Source organism: Barbus barbus, assembly GCF_936440315.1.
Source record: "Barbus barbus genome assembly, chromosome: 8".
Lineage (NCBI taxonomy): Eukaryota > Metazoa > Chordata > Actinopteri > Cypriniformes > Cyprinidae > Barbus > Barbus barbus.
The window spans coordinates 21,249,722-21,266,500 of NC_136736.1; the positions used below are offsets into that span (position 1 = coordinate 21,249,722).

At 36.9% G+C, this 16,779-nt stretch overlaps 2 protein-coding genes across 2 annotated transcripts in view; one reads left to right on the forward strand and one right to left on the reverse strand.

The window, feature by feature from the left end:
• Positions 1 to 2,502, forward strand: part of LOC306874137 (uncharacterized protein) — a 32,954-nt gene extending 30,452 nt beyond the window's left edge. Inside the window, exons 16-19 of the mRNA XM_079423941.1 lie at positions 239 to 347; positions 429 to 533; positions 657 to 913; positions 1,816 to 2,502. Coding sequence (XP_079280067.1) covers positions 239 to 347; positions 429 to 533; positions 657 to 913; positions 1,816 to 1,906 — 562 coding nt within the window. The 3' untranslated portion in view covers positions 1,907 to 2,502. The remainder of the gene's footprint in view (positions 1 to 238; positions 348 to 428; positions 534 to 656; positions 914 to 1,815) is intronic.
• On the reverse strand, positions 2,496 to 11,697 carry LOC306874138 (uncharacterized protein). Its single transcript, XM_079423942.1, has 18 exons — positions 11,475 to 11,697; positions 10,396 to 10,574; positions 10,164 to 10,268; positions 9,778 to 9,936; positions 9,596 to 9,683; positions 9,016 to 9,491; positions 8,036 to 8,816; positions 7,136 to 7,310; positions 6,721 to 6,878; positions 6,276 to 6,461; positions 5,938 to 6,023; positions 5,787 to 5,849; positions 5,526 to 5,617; positions 5,359 to 5,438; positions 5,010 to 5,098; positions 4,767 to 4,909; positions 2,931 to 3,033; positions 2,496 to 2,831 (listed from the first exon to the last, which is right to left on the reverse strand). Exons 2-18 carry the CDS (start codon positions 10,560 to 10,562, stop codon positions 2,627 to 2,629), a joined length of 3,156 nt encoding a protein of 1,051 aa, XP_079280068.1. The 5' UTR covers positions 10,563 to 10,574; positions 11,475 to 11,697; the 3' UTR covers positions 2,496 to 2,626.
• Between the last annotated feature and the right edge of the window lie 5,082 nt (positions 11,698 to 16,779).

The window sequence follows — 16,779 nt, forward strand, 5'->3', positions numbered from 1 at the left end:
TAGTATTTTTTTTCCTACTATGGAAGTCAATGGTGCCCCAAAACAGCCTGGTTACAAACTTTCTTCAAAATATCTTCCTTTGTGTTCATCAGAACAAAGAAATTCATGCAGGTTTGGAACTACTTGAGGGTGAGTAAATGATGACAGAATTTTCATTTTTGGGTGAACTATCCATTTAATGTTGCTTTTAATTAATATTTGTGTGCCTGCTTTGTGTGCTTGTATTTTATGTTTGTAGGTTGAGAGAAAGGGAAGAAAGGGGAAAGAGGAGAGTAGAAGACCTGCACACAATTGCTAAACTACAGGACAAGCTCAGCGAGAGAGACCAACTCATCAAAAGTCTAGTGGTTAGAGACACACATACAAGTACGAGACACAGGATGCTAGTACCCTTCTGTCTCATCACATCATTTCTCTTTCTATTGCAGGAGGACCTCCACCAGCTATCCCAGCATCCAACTCTGTGCAGCAATGAAATATTGAAGCCTTATGACTCTAGGACACAAGCAGGGACCCTCACACCTACTATGAAGGTAGCACACATTCACACTTTTTCAAATCCAATTCCATTAATCTAGTATCATACAATAACTGAAAGAAGAATGTGTTTATTGAAGCTTGAGCTTAATCTGTTGTAATCTGCCTTGTGTTTATAGAAAAAAGGGGTTGAGGAAACTAGCATCCCAGACCTCTGCTCATATGATGGGGGGTCACCTAAGGCCAAATGCTCACCAGTTATGGAGCGTGGATTACCCAGTCTGGAACAGAGCGGACGAGGGACCACCCTAACAAGGACACACACACCCACCTCCCCTCATTCTGAACACAGAGCCTCTATCAGACAGAGCCGCCCACCTTCACAAGAGGTGCGACATCAGCCGAAGTTTAAAATCAATTACAACCAGCACATCAGGTAATTACCCACATAACAGCCAATATTGAAATCTCCTGAAAACATTTTTTTCTTTGAGGTAGATAAATACAAATCTCAATGTATGGCCTATGTTCATGTGAAGAATTTTAAATGCAAAATTACATATTTTTCATTGATTAGATGCTTTTATCCAAAGCAACTTAAATTCTTTGTATATGGTGCCTTTTCTGCTCTGAGATAAATCCTCTCATATTGTAAAACATGGTCTGAAATTGAAAAGTTTTAAATGACAAACAACATCCTAATAACTATTTTAAACTAGTATTAACTCAAACTATTACAACTAAAATTCTTAACTGAAATATATGAGAAAATCATATAAAAATATTACTAAAATTTAAACTAAAAATGAAAATACGTGCTAATTTGAAATATTATGAAATACTATAATAATATTAAATACTACTAAAATGGCACTATTAAAAACTAGCCCGGAGGCCAATAAAAGCTCCTTTTTACCTTCTATCGATATACCTTTTTTTTTTTTTTATGGCTTTTTGTATAATCCAAGTAGCAGCACTGGACATTTGTGAAGGAAAAAAAAAAAAGTCTAAAATAGATAAATGACCAACTATATTTGTCAAAATGTGCAGTATACAACAGCATACACTACAATTGGAAGAAACTGACACCTGAAGCCTTGCACGTTAAAGTTAAAAATTGTTCTTTTGCATAAAAAATTTGGTGCATACATTCTAACCTTGATATTAAAAAAAATTAATTAGACATGTTTTGTTAACTACCTATTCAGCTGCTTGAGCTCAAAGTCTTATAAAAATAATTTTCCTGATTGTGTTAAACTCTTCCTTAACTTTTTCTCTCTCTCTCAAGATGTCATATTTACAATTCCTGCTCTCATTTATCTTATGCTTTTGTTCCAGGACTCCAGCTGAGCAGAGGGTTATTGAAACAGGGCCTGATGGACAAGACCCTCAAAAACAGGAGTGGTTCACCAAATACTTCTCTTTCTGAGGTCCCACAAACCTGTCCCAACATTTTGAGAACAAGCTCACCAAAGTCTCCTTTTTCTGCATAATTACACTCAACTGCAAGCTAACACCAAATAAGCTTTTCTACAGGATGCATCTCACTTTTATCCTGTTGATCGAACAGCAGCACACAGGCCCAGTGTCTTAAAATGTAACAAAAGAGATTATGCATTGAACCATGAAGAAATCAGAATGATAAAGGACAACAGGACACTTAAGGTCATAGAGTGGGTGGGCATATCAAAGAGCAAAAAGAAGAGAATGTTTCTGTGCAGAGGCTTCCTCCATCTATGTTGTGGTCTATCCTTGCACATTATGCCTCCAACACAAGGATGATCAAACAAGGTCTAAAAAAAACCTGAACAGGTCTGCAGCAAGTCCAACATGGACAACTATTAATTTATAAAAATGAACTGCCAAGTCTGGATTCCTGGAAATGTGGCGTGGAATGTTGAGACTTTTCTTAATAAACGAAAATGAGAATGCAAGAACAGCTGGTTTTGCCATACTATGCCAAAACTGTATCTCAAGATAATTAATGTATATCAATAAATTACATATTTTTGTTTTTTAAATTGCATGATTGCACATTTTCTTTATTTGTTTGAATATCTTTTTACAGAACATCAGAATACTGTACTTGCCCTATACTGGTCATTCAAAATATACAGGTCTATCTATTGTGTTAATTAAAACAAATGTTTCACTGAAATAATTTGCAGTTCATAAGAGCTTCTGTAGCTGACGGATAATTGAGTATCTCCGACTGGAAAGATTTGAGGGTGCTCTTCAGTGTCCTCTGCTGGTTGCTCTGGGCTTTGCTCTTGTATTTCATGCTCAACAGTTTATCAGCCAGATAGTGCAGCCACAACACGTTGGAATGAGGATTATAGGTGGACCAGCAGTTACTGAGACAGAGAAAAGGAGAAGAACAATAAGAATCAATCATTCAATGGTTTAGAATAAAAGAATTCTAAATAAGTTTTGTCTAAGGCTAAAGCACGTACTTGTTTTCTTTCTTCATTAGACGGTAGATTTCAAACTGATAATCTCCCTGACCCATAAACAACTCCTCATCATTAGATATATCACATGACACCGTCAGTCCATCTAAAAAAGAGAGACAAACAACATGATTTCAAAATGTACATTTTCCTATTCATTTGTATCCGGCTGTACAAATTTGTTCACCTCTTCCCCAAATTTTACTCTTCAATTTTTATCAAAACATTTGAATATACTTAAAATGACTTTTATAGTAAACATTAATGTAAACAAAACATGGCTGGTAACAGGGTTGCAAATTTAGCCTAAATTTAAGAGAATTATAAGGATAAATTTGTCAGTTTTCTACCAGCTTTGTATTGTTATGGTCAGTAATGTATGTAAATGAACAATTTGTACTCTTTATCCATGACACTTATGCTACTTTCATTAAAACAATACAAAGCGTGATGAAAATCTGCGAACTTGTCCTTAAACAGCTAGCCAGTTTGGGACCAAATATTGATTTTTAGTTAATTTATGAGAAATCTGCAAATTAAAGGGCTCATATGATGTGATTTCAAGTTTTCCTTTCTCTTTGGAGTGTTACAAGCTCATTGTGCATAGATAAGTTGCAAAGACTAAAGTCTCAAAACCAAAGAGATATTCTTTATAGAAGTTAAGACTCGTCCACGCCCCCCTAAAACGGCTCATTCAAACACGCCCCCACATGTCTATGTCAGAGTGTGGAAAGAAAGAAGGAGTGGTGTTGATGCAGCCAGGGACAGGGAGACGCTGTGTGAAAGCAAAAGCACTTTATTTGGCCTTCCGAAAGTAGATGCATTTAGTAAACATTAAGATTACTTGCAATAGAACAGCACAACCCAGATGTTATCACAACGCATTGTATGGACGACCGTTTCGTGAACCTTAGGAGAGGAGGTAATTCTGACTTTGCTACAACAATCTGACGCTTCTGAATCGGCGATTGTAAATAGGCTATGTTTTGTTATTAGTGAAATTATTTGCTATTGACTGTTCAAATGCAGAGTTTTGCGTGTTGTGTGTGTGTGAGAGAGAGAGAGACAGTCACTTCTCAGTGGAGTCAGCTGTCCACATCACTGTTAATCGCGGCTTGTGTTGTATTTGTGTTGCAAATATATATGAGCATCATCACTGTGTCTGTCACGCGACTCTGTTCCCCTCTTGGGTTTGAACTGATGGTAAAACTAAGGACATTATTAACTGTCTTTACTTTTATTTCGAAAGCTGAAGCTCGCGATTATGGAAAGGGGCGTTACATTTCCGACGAGTGCTTGTGGTGTTCGGCCAATCATAATGTACTGTGCCAGTTGGCCAATCAGAGCAGACTGCGCCTATCGGAAGGAGGGACTTTGTAGAAAACGACGCGTTTGAGAGAGGCGGGGCATAGAGGACCTACAATAATGTACAGTACTTGAAAAATAATGTGTTTTTTGAACATTAAAGCATGTCAACATATTCTGTTACACCAAATACACAAAATGAACTTTAAAAAAGCATCATATGACCCCTTTGACATTTTTAAAAACAAAGAAAATTCAAGTTTGCTATAATAAATTCTACAGACTGTCAAAATTATGTTGCTGCATGATTTTAATTGTTTGATGCAGTGGATAAAGTCAAGGAAGGTCTCTGAATTCAGGACCCCCCAAACAAATAATTCACCATTTTATGAGTGAGGCTAAATTAAGTTCATGTAGGTTAACATACATCTATCTATAATAGTTAATTTGTGACTCTAATGCTTTGAAAACAAGTCAAGAGAACAAACTATTGCACTAAAGAGAGTAAGAGAAAGAGTTTCGTCTTAGACTGACCGATCTCCAGACGTGAGAGTGAGTAGTCGATAACGTTGACGTGAACCCCTCGTGTCTCTATGGAATGCACTGTTCCATTCAGAATGAACTCATTGTGCTTGTACTTAATGTTCTTCACCAGGATGTTTCCCCAATGAAGATCTCTGAAACATCAGCACACAACATTTACATCAGCTTACACAGGAAAAAAATGCACATGGTACATTTATAATGAAACTTAAATTTCAGCTTTAAACCTGCTACCTGTGTTCAAAGCACAGCGCTTGCTCAGCTACAGCCAAAGCTGCAGTGACTTGATGTAGAACACTCTTGGCCTGGACCATGGAAGATAGCTGCAATGGTACACACAAACACCCCACTTCTAATTTACAGGTTTAGCTATTACAGTGATTTTTAAAGGAATAGTTCACCCAAACAATTGTGATTTATTTTTCATTAATTACTCATCCTCATGTTCAGTGAGGTAAGGAACTGATGTTGGATGATGGGGCCTGAATTCACCTCAAAGGTGTTCAGTCATCACAGAAATTAATGGAATAGCGCAACTTGTAAAAAGAAGCAAAAATGCGAAACTCTTGTGTGTGCAAGGTACCTTTCCATTCATGTTCTCTAGATCACTCCCTCCAAACTCAAACTCCAGGATTAAAAACAGCTGCTTGTCATCAAAGAAATCTGTACCAACAGAATGAATACATTAATAGACATGAAATGTCACAATACAATTAAACAGCGTACAAATTGTTTAAACTTTTAGCTTACCGGGTCTGTCATTCTCAGATCCCTTCTGGCGGTCAAACTTGTCCCAGGCTTTGAGCAGAGCTTCCGGATAGCATCCACGAACACAATGTAGACTAAAAAGTAAAAGAATAGTTTACTCAAAAAGGGCTATTAAAAAAAAATTACTTTTCAAAACAAAATAGTGTTCTTCTTCATTCATATAACTATAACACACACACACACACACACACTTCATTCACCTCATTTTATGCCCAAGTTAGCAAAGAAAAAAAAGCTGCATACTTGTTGAGCCCAATGAAACTGTCTGTCTTGTTAAACTCCTTCGTGTTAAGGCTGCTCAGCTCTCTGTAGGGACATTGAAGATGTGTTTGAATATTTACACACCATTACATTCAAATGTACAATAGATTTGCTGAATTATGCCACTTCCTACTTGGAAATTATGATTTCATGGAGGATTTCGCCAAATGTTTTCTGGTGTTCACCATTGACCTGCTGATTGCCTTCTACTGGGATGATCTATAGAAATTACATTTAAACATCACTTTTGTAAAATCATTTTTGTAAGTTTAAGAAATAATAATAATAATACCAAACTTTTAAACTTCACCAAACAAATTACCAAACTTCTATTCCTTCATATATAGATGTACATATAAATCCACAATTTATTTCAATTACTACGTTTACATTAAATCACCCTGTGATATGTCAGACAGCAGTTGGTACGCTTCTACAATAAAACCATGTGTGATTAAATTGTGCACATACTTTGAGAGCAACAGTCTCGTTGGACTCATTTATGGTTGAGAAGACCTCTCCAAACGTCCCTTCACCGATCTTGTTGCAGTGTTTCATGCGAGCTGGAGGGATACAGTCACTGAAGCAAAGTGGGCCGTTCTGCTGACATTCCTGATACACTTTTTCTGCATCACTTATATCTTCGTCATATGAAATCTGAACCACAGACAAAGGAGGACCATGAAAACAAAACAAAAAAAATCAAGAGAATATAGACAAAAGAAATCAGTGAGTGAGTGTGTGAGAGTATACTCAAAACAAAACAATGCTCTATTATAAGTTATACCATATTAGTTACATTTTACTGTAGACATTACATTAACTTCTTTTTTATAGATAGTTAGTATAGATTTTAAGTATTACATAATTGTTCATTAGTTTTGAAGAGTGAACACAAATCTCTTTATGTCTTTACCATGGGGGTGTTCATGGTGGACCGGAGCATGCGTGAAGGTGTGAATCTGGATGGTGTGCAGACAGGGGAACCAAACAGGTCTAGACTGTTTTCAGCTGGAAACCTGGAGTCTGGAGACTTCAAATGAGACTGAACCAAGCGTCGAGGGGTGGGAAAAGCTGTGGTACACACACACAAACACTCAGCAATTTCTACATAACGGGTGCTTTTAGGAAAAGTGACAAGCACTTAAGGCCATTTTGCACGCTTTCAAGTTCTTAAAGGGAGATAGGCATTTAAACAAAGGTGGCACTGAAAGCTTGCCGCCAATCATATACCATGTAAAATGCCCATTAAGCTCTTAAATATGCACACTTTGGATAGTTTGGTGTATGAATGAAAGACTGGCTTTATCTAGCCTGCAGTAAACACATACCAGTTTTCTTCTTATGCAGGGACAGTGCTGCCTTTAGTCGGCCCCAGGAGTGTGTTGTGAGTGTGTCAGGAGTGAAGTTGGCCAGGATGGAAGACAGATTAATTTGCTCCATTCTGAGAGGTGTCGCAGCCAGACCAATCCCACTGGTGCCCTGCAGCCAGCCACATGTTGATTCCTGCATGAACGTACAGAAAAAAGACCAAGCAGATGAAACACTTGGGTAAAATCCATTTTTTTCTACAAATCAGTGGCATTTTTCCTCTCTCTGAAAAATAGCATCCTACAGCCAAATACTCACTTTTAGGTTTCATTTACTAAACACAGACTAACGATGTCCAAAGGGGGCTGTAAGCGCACATCCAATCTTCTATAATGACTTTACATTCTACATGCCTATACTGAAAAATATTAATAAATCTCAAAGAGTTGAAGCATATTGCTAGATTGTCAGATGTTGGTCTGGGATATTTTTTTTTTATATAAAAATAAAGAATTAATAATAATAATAATACAAATAATTATATTTTGCTTAATAGTGGCTTATAGTGGTTTCATAAAAAAAAATGTAATTACTCATTCCCTTTTAAGTTGACAAACATTGCAAAACTAAAAATTGAAATGGGACTGTCAGTTTAACATGTTAATTTACTGTGACAAACATATTTAACAAAACAATAAGTAAAAAATAATGTTAATAATAATTACGTAGAACATTACGTAGATATTTTAAATAAGCAATTCCCAAACTAATTGCAGAAATGTGCACGAATGTTTTAAGAGTGAATGGCTACATCATACAAACTCAACTGTAAAATGTAAAAAAATAAAAATAAAAAAAAAGTATAAAACATTTTAATTTACTTTAAAGAATTGAATGCATTCTTGACAATGATAACTGACCCCTGCATAAGTATCTGCTCCAGCAGACAACATGCTGCCACAGGAACTGTAGTCTCCTAATACAGCCTTTGTTCGCCCTTCCTTTTTCTTGCGCTTTCCATTGAATTCTCCAGTACCCCTCTTTGACCAGCGGCTGACATTAAGTCCACTCACGCAAACTTTACGACCGGTGCCAGAACCAGCACCTGTGCGTTCTTTAGGCACAGCAGGTGGTCGTGTTTTGCTATAAGCTGCAGATGCAGGTGGAGAGACCGGAGGTAGTTGGAATGATGCAGACAAGTGCTGAACAACTGCTTCAGCATTATGGGGAGTCCTATTATTTATTGGACTGTTTAGGATAATATTCCTTGTCTCCTTAAAAGGTGGAGAGGTGGCACTTTCCCTGTGGTACATGTATGGGAACTCAGTACAGGGTGCTTTTGTTGGCCCCTGGTGGACAGAAGTATATGCACTCAAGTCAAGACGTGGAATGCTAACAACAAGGGAAGATAATAGACATTCAGCTTTAAGACGCCCAATGAGAGACTGGTTTGAGCAAACTGCTCCAGGAAAAGGGGAGGTGGAAAGAGAACTGGAGGAGGAGATACAGAGTGTTGATTTGGATATTGAAGAGAAGCTGGATGATACAGTTACATAAGTTTTGCTGTTCTGAGTGGTTGCTGCCACAGAGGACTCCAAACAAACTGAGGCAATCTTCTCTTCCCCTTTCCTGCTGCAGCTTTGCACCATGTCTGAGCCATCTGTTTTTTTTAGCTTTATGGTTACATCCACTGTGCGACACCTACATATCAGACAAAACAGACAACACTTAAGTAAAACATTTAATTCAAATAAAAACATTTGACAGTTTTACACTACGAGTCACAGACTTGAACATATATACTCAATTCTTTATTGATACTATTTTCCGCATTCAGAAAAATAGTCAGAACATCAAAATAATTAAGTTTTCTCTATGTGAATAAACAACTATTACTCACCTCTCTTTTAGCTCATCTGTTAAAGATTTTAGGTGTAACCGTGGTGACACACATCCAAAAGGGTTTGGGAGCTGTTGACTTGTCTTCTCCTGTGCTGTGTGGTCACAAACTTTGACATTCTTCAAACTATGAAGGCTGTTGTTGCTTGTTGTAGGTTGGTGAATTTCATCAAAGCTGAGGGAGGAGATCTCACTGATGGAGGGCTCTGGTAAGTTTTGGAGCTGTCTGCAAACAAGGGAAGGAGTGCTTGATAGCAGAGGACGTTTACTTGGGAGCTGCTGGTCATCGCTATCATTGAAAGAGACCTCAGCCAGAGCCACACGGTTCTGTGAGCGTTTGCGGTTCTTGAGAGCAGTGTGACTCTTTGAGTCATGTTTATCCATGTAGAATGGCCTTCTGCTTGCAACGCGCTTGTTTTTGGAGAACGAAGGGAGGAAATCATCTGAGGAATCTAGCGTGCGGTGAAGAACAACAGACTAGGAGGAAAGGGAAAAAGCGGGAAAGACAAGAACCCTGGTTTAATAACAATCCATCAAAATTTTCTCTTATATACAAAGTACCCCTGCATTCTGTTACTTACGATCCTCTTAGTTCGGATCGTTCCCGGTGGTCTTTTGCGTTGTGTAACAAATCTGCCCAAATGGGGAGGGTTTAATACTTTCTTGGCACTACAGGGGTACAAAACAACATTTCACTTATGCTGACTGAGTTATGTAACACTATTGATTTTCAGATTTTTTACAAAATGTCTAACAAGCTTACCCAGCACATTCATCAGCAGATGTTTTTGGACGGGCTTCATTCTTCATCATCAAGGCATCATCCTCATTTTCACTGCTGCTGAAAATGATTAATTGTTTATTTCTTTTTGCCTTTGTTGTTTGAGTTCTCGTAGCTGTTGGTTTTGCATTTGCCTTTTTTCTGAAGAAACAAAGTCATACAGAACAGTGAAGAAAAAGATAATAGCTGTTCAGTCTACTGAGAATTTCTAATGAGTTTTAGAATTTTCAAATTATGAGTAAAATAAGATCTAGGGTTCATGTGATTGAAAGTTGACCGAAAAGTCTGCATTGAAATGATATATTTTCTGTGTTGATAGTTCATCTGGTCTACACAATGTTGTTGAGTTGTTTTGCCACAGTCCTGACCTGGAAGATACGGACGGCATGTAGTTTTCCTCATCACTCTCTTTCTCCTTTATGGCAGTCATGCCTTTGCTCTTTGCGGCGTGGGAACCTGTTTCTCTTACTCTCCTTAGAACAGAGATAGGAATGAGAAAATGTAATGTATAATAACAGCTTGCCTATAGAAAAGTTCAACCAAAGTTTTGTAATATAAAATGGCAATGTTAATGAATAAATAGGTGAGAGCGTGTTTTACCGTTTCTTGGGATGTGTGATTTCTGATATGGACGGATCCGATGAGGGAGTGCTTGAAAAAGAGAAAGCTGCTTTCTTCAAGTCAGGGGAGAACCAAGGCTCCACCTTTCGCATTCTTTTACTGTATGTCTTGATAAACACCGGCCCATTCTTTCCTCTTGCATTCATCTTGGATCTTTACTACAAAGTAGAATTAAACCATTACTATATAAATATGGAGAAACGATATAAACAACTTGTTAAACTAGAACATGTACTATCCAAGGCAAGGTCTTGGGTTAAAGTCCCTGGGAAATCATGAAGTGACCAAAAAAAAAGCGCTAATGTAATTCCTCTGCTAATAAATGCATGTATGATGAATGTTAGAAACACTTTACAATAATGTTTAATTTGTTAACATTAATTAACTTAAATCATTTAGCATGAACTAACAATTTTTAATATATAATAGTACGTTATTTCATTTTAATATTAACACATTTTAAGATCAAACAGGTCTGTTAACATTAATTAATGCAATGTAAACTAACATGAACCGTTTTATTAACCACCCAACATTAACAAAGGTTAATAAAAGCTATTAAAAAAATACATTAATCAATGTTAGTTCAGGTTAACAAATAAGACCTTATTGTACAGCGTCACCATAATATTTCATAAACATTTCACCTCACAATCTCCGAAATAAATGCATTTTGAATTTCACTGCATTTTAGTCTGTTACAATCTTTACAGATGGAGATGACCTAAAAATCCTCATGCTTTAGTCTTATATGAAATGCAGATTTTCTAGAGATTTGTATAAACTGACCATTAATAGAACAGTGACCTTTCACTGACAGTTTTTAAATATACACATTTTCAAGGCAAATGCTTCTAGATCAGAACGGATCAAACGGTTTGTAGTTACTAAAAACAGACTTTCTAAATATAAATTATTTCAAAATAAGTAGAAATAATTCATTAATTCTTGACTGCATAACGTTACATAAACCTTCTAACGTTATACAGGAAACAACTGCACTACCATGACCATAGTTTAAAAACCAAAAGCGTTATTATGTTGACAATTGCATTTACCTCATCAACTTATCAACATGTAGATCGCTTCTTAATAGCTGTACAAGCAAAAAATATGAAGTCTTCGATTACAGAACCAATAAACAATACTGAGGACCATGGCGATGAACCGCTTTACGTTCAAACCTGAGAACAGTTGCTGATTGGCTTTTTTCTTCTTCGTGTGTAATGAAGGCTCGTTCCTTTGGAGCATTACCGCCACCTTCTTCTTCTTATTATTATTATTGGTTTTATGGCGGATTGCAATCATGATTTATCAGGTGCATACCGCCACCTACTGTACCGGAGTATGTAACATGGATTATCTCAATGACTCAAAAAAAAAAAAAAAATATATATATATATATATATAATAATAATTTCAATTTCAATTCAATTTCAATCTAAATTCTATAATATACCCCTGTATCCTTCAGATATTCCACAACAGCATCCTGTGCATCTTTTACCCATTCTCCTGTTGTTCCCAAAACACCCTCAGTTCCATTTTCTTCCTGTCTGATATCCTGTTCCATTTTCTTCCTGTCTTTTGCTTTAATCTAATCCTCTCTTCTCTATACTTCCTACAATGCAGCAGTATATGTTCTACATTTTCTGTGATTTTACATTCCATACATTCATCTGATTTACTTTTACCTAACAAAAACAATGTTTTATTTAACCCTGTGTGGTCAAACCTCAGCCTGGTTAAAACTGTCTCCTCCCTTCTATTCTTTCCATTCACACCCTGTGTATTAATACATTTCTGTATACTATAATATTTTCTTCCACTGTTATCCATGTCCCACCTGTCCTGCCATTTCTTCATCATTTCTTTTTTAATTATTGCCTTAGCTTCTCCTTTACCAAAGGGAATCCTCATTATTTCGCTCACCAGTTGATTTCTTTGCTATTTTGTCTGCTTTTGTCTGCAGGTACCCAGCACAATCTCACATCTATCTGAAGCCTTCGCAATCTAAATACATTTTGATGGATTTCTAGCATTAAATCTTCTCTATTAGATTTCATATTTTGAATACTATATAGGGCTGCTACAGAGTCAACACAACATACCACTCTATCTGGTTTTACTTCCTCCACCCACTGCAGCCCTACAATAATCGCCATCATCTCTGCCGTATAAACTGACAACTGATCAGGTTATCTTTTCCCAATACTTACATTCAATGTTGGTGTGTATATTCCTATACCTACCGTATTTTCTTCATCTTTGGATCCATCTGTATAAATATCTAAATAACTGTAAAATTTGCTTTTTATGTATTGACTTGCCATGTATCCTTTCTCACTTTCTTCCCATTTATCCTTTAGTTCCATTATATTTAAATCTACCTCAGTTTTTGGAAACAACCAAATAGGGATATTACTAATAGGAGTAGGAGTGTTAAAACAGGTACTGTCTAACCTATATTCCTCTGATTTAGCCTTTGTTACCCATCCAAAACCATTACCTTGAAAATAATTATACTCCCAACATTCTTTAATAACACTATTGGTAGGGTTTTCATTGCCATACCCACGTAAACGACAGCAGTATGTAAGCATGAGTTTCTACCGCCACCTTCTGTACACTGTGGCTGTTTTATTCTCCCTCAGGATCCAGATCTAGGCCATCATCTAGCACTGCTCGTTCAGCTCTGTCTGTCTTACAAAATTAAAAAGTGCCTTAATTGCACAGTATTGCACTGCTTAGTCCAGACTTTTAATCATGCAACAAACAATCCATAAGACTTTTCATATTAGTCAGTAGGCCTACTACCGATATCACAATCAATGCCAATGTTTATTTTTTATTTCAAGTTTAAAATAACAACAACAACAACAAAATACTGTAATTATAGTCCATTACTCATTTAATACATTAAATATCTTCATTAATAGTCATTCCTAGAAGCCTATTGGGTGCCTTTTAGACATCATAAAATACAGGTCCTTCTCAAAAAATTAGCATATTGTGATAAAGTTCATTATTTTCTGTAATGTACTGATAAACATTAGACTTTCATATATTTTAGATTCATTACAACACAACTGAAGTAGTTCAAGCCTTTTATTGTTTTAATATTGATGATTTTGGCATACAGCTCATGAAAACCCAAAATTCCTATCTCAAAAAATTAGCATATCATGAAAAGGTTCTCTAAACGAGCAATTAACCTAATCATCTGAATCAACTAATTAACGCTAAACTCCTGCAAAAGATTCCTGAGGCTTTTAAAAACTCCCAGCCTGGTTCATTACTCAAAACCGCAATCATGGGTAAGACTGCCGACCTGACTGCTGTCCAGAAGGCCATCATTGACACCCTCAAGCAAGAGGGTAAGACACAGAAAGAAATTTCTGAACGAATAGGCTGTTCCCAGAGTGCTGTATCAAGGCACCTCAGTGGGAAGTCTGTGGGAAGGAAAAAGTGTGGCAGAAAACGCAGCACAACGAGAAGAGGTGACCGGACCCTGAGGAAGATTGTGGAGAAGGACCGATTCCAGACCTTGGGGGACCTGCGGAAGCTGTGGACTGAGTCTGGAGTAGAAACATCCAGAGCCACCGTGTACAGGCGTGTGCAGGAAATGGGCTACAGGTGCCGCATTCCCCAGGTCAAGCCACTTTTGAACCAGAAACAGCGGCAGAAGCGCCTGACCTGGGCTACAGAAGCAGCACTGGACTGTTGCTCAGTGGTCCAAAGTACTTTTTTCGGATAAAAGCAAATTTTGCATGTCATTCGGAAATCAAGGTGCCAGAGTCTGGAGGAAGACTGGGGAGAGGGAAATGCCAAAATGCCTGAAGTCCAGTGTCAAGTACCCACAGTCAGTGATGCTGGTGTTGGTCCACTGTGTTTTATCAAGGGCAGGGTCAATGCAGCTAGCTATCAGGAGATTTTGGAGCACTTCATGCTTCCATCTGCTGAAAAGCTTTATGGAGATGAAGATTTCATTTTTCAGCACGACCTGGCACCTGCTCACAGTGCCAAAACCACTGGTAAATGGTTTACTGACCATGGTATTACTGTGCTCAATTGGCCTGCCAACTCTCCTGACCTGAACCCCATAGAGAATCTGTGGGATATTGTGAAGAGAAAGTTGAGAGACGCAAGACCCAACACTCTGGATGAGCTTAAGGCCGCTATCGAAGCATCCTGGGCCTCCATAACACCTCAGCAGTGCCACATTGCCTCCATGCCACGCCGCATTGAAGCAGTCATTTCTGCAAAAGGATTCCCGACCAAGTATTGAGTGCATAAATGAACATAATGGCCATTCTTTTATTGGTCAGATGAAATATGCTAATTTTTTGAGATAGGAATTTTGGGTTTTCATGAGCTGTATGCCAAAATCATTAATATTAAAACAATAAAAGGCTTGAACTACTTCAGTTGTGTTGTAATGAATCTAAAATATATGAAAGTCTAATGTTTATCAGTACATTACAGAAAATAATGAACTTTATCACAATATGCTAATTTTTTGAGAAGGACCTGTATAGAAACTTAAAATTACTTTTTGCGTAATGATAGAGAGATGTAAAACATCTGAAAAAAAAAGATTGTGGTCAAGCTCAGGCTAATAAATTTAGGCATTTCTGATTTAATAAGTATAGACATTCCCGCACACTATCGTAACTTGCAAAAAAGTAATATTTATTAACACAACGTTTCGGTCACACGACCTTCATCAGGAGTATACAAATGTTCAAATTCATCTCTTTTAAGATGAACACATGACCACTTAACGAAGCTCCATCTGTAAACAATTAAGCTCATTAGGAGTATAAATTAACATCACATCGTAAACAGTTACAAATTATGATAGTTATAACAACCAACAAAGATCCCACTACAAATTCACAAGATCATCTAAAATACATAAACAACACGTTGTCTTCAAAAAGCATCAAATTATTACACCAATCAGTCAAAACTCCATAACCACTCAAACTCATTATAAATTCATAATAGAAACGGCACATCATTCAAAACAATTACACCACTATAACCTTACATTAAATGGTGCTTCATCGTTCATACCCATAGGTGATAAAGTTTGAAGGGTATAAATCCAAAACAATTCATGATTCAATTCACGATGGCTTCGTATTTGAAATATAATTATTTCAGTTTTGATAATGATTTTTTTCTTCAGATAAGTGGGACAGCAATGGGCTCGAATTTTGCCCCTAACTATGCCAATTTATTTATGGGTTTCTTTGAGGAGAGTTATGTATTGAATATAGAAAATAATCCTTTTTATTCACAGATTATCAAGTGGTACAGATACATTGACAATATATTTTGTATTTTTTTTGGGTGATCATAATGAGGCTCGAGAATTTGTGATATATTTGAATAACTTGGTTGACGACTCAGAATTTACTTCTGAAATTAATTCGTCTAGAGTACATTTCCTTGATATGTGGGTACAGAAGAACGAAGGCAATTTGACTACAACTTTGTTTACAAAAGAGACTGATCGTAACACACTTTTACTTGCTACCAGTTTTCATCCAACTTTTTAAAGAAAAGGACTGCCTACCCAGATAGCACAGGTACGTCGCGGGGACGTCTGTGCGATGTGTGCGTTTGCATCTGGGAGACGTATTTTTAAGGGCGTTTGCTCATCTGGAATACGTCGCATAGACGTCCTTTCCCGACGTTCCAAGGACATCTGGTGGACGAATTATAGACGTTAAATATTAGAATGTTACGTCTATGAGACATCTGATTTACATAGTATAGACGTCGTTCATAATTAGACGTTTTAGACGTTCCTTCATATTTAACGCTATTGATAACAGTAAATATTATCAGTTACACTGATTATACTTGTGTCTACACATATGATAACTAAACCCGATTATTTTCCACTCAGAATGAAAGAACACAACAGCTGTTGAATAATTTGTATCATTTTATTAACAGTGAATGAAAATAAGCAGTCATTTGTTATATAATTATTATTATTTATTAATCCTGAAACAAACAAACAACAAAAAGCAAATTGATTTAAAACGGCGTTCTTCCTGGGGCCAAGCGGAGATAATCCTTAACATGTTTTTCAGCCTCTGCTTCAGTTGGCGAGGGCAGCACGGGATTCTTCAGAGCTGCTCCTGTATGTTAAAAAGGTCAAACTAGAATAAGTTTAACAAATACAACTTCTCGAATTAGTCATATTTTTTCGTGCTTGTATGCATAAAGTGCACGCCGACCCAAACAAATCCATGCATTAACTGCGCAAAATAACGTAAAATAAGACATTTATTTCGTCTCATACGTCTATTTAATTGTTCATATGATCCAGAGGGCCAAGTTACT

What these genes read in the sequence shown, in the direction of transcription:
- LOC306874138 (XM_079423942.1), bottom strand. Translation starts at nt 10,562, where the DNA reads ATGAATGCAAGAGGAAAGAATGGGCCGGTGTTTATCAAGACATACAGT. An exon ending in ACAGATGAGCTAAAAGAGAG is followed by an intron (nt 8,817 to 9,015) that starts GTGAGTAATAGT and finishes TCTGATATGTAG; the next exon opens with GTGTCGCACAGTGGATGTAA. An exon ending in ACTCTCACGTCTGGAGATCG is followed by an intron (nt 3,034 to 4,766) that starts GTCAGTCTAAGA and finishes TCTCTTTTTTAG; the next exon opens with ATGGACTGACGGTGTCATGT.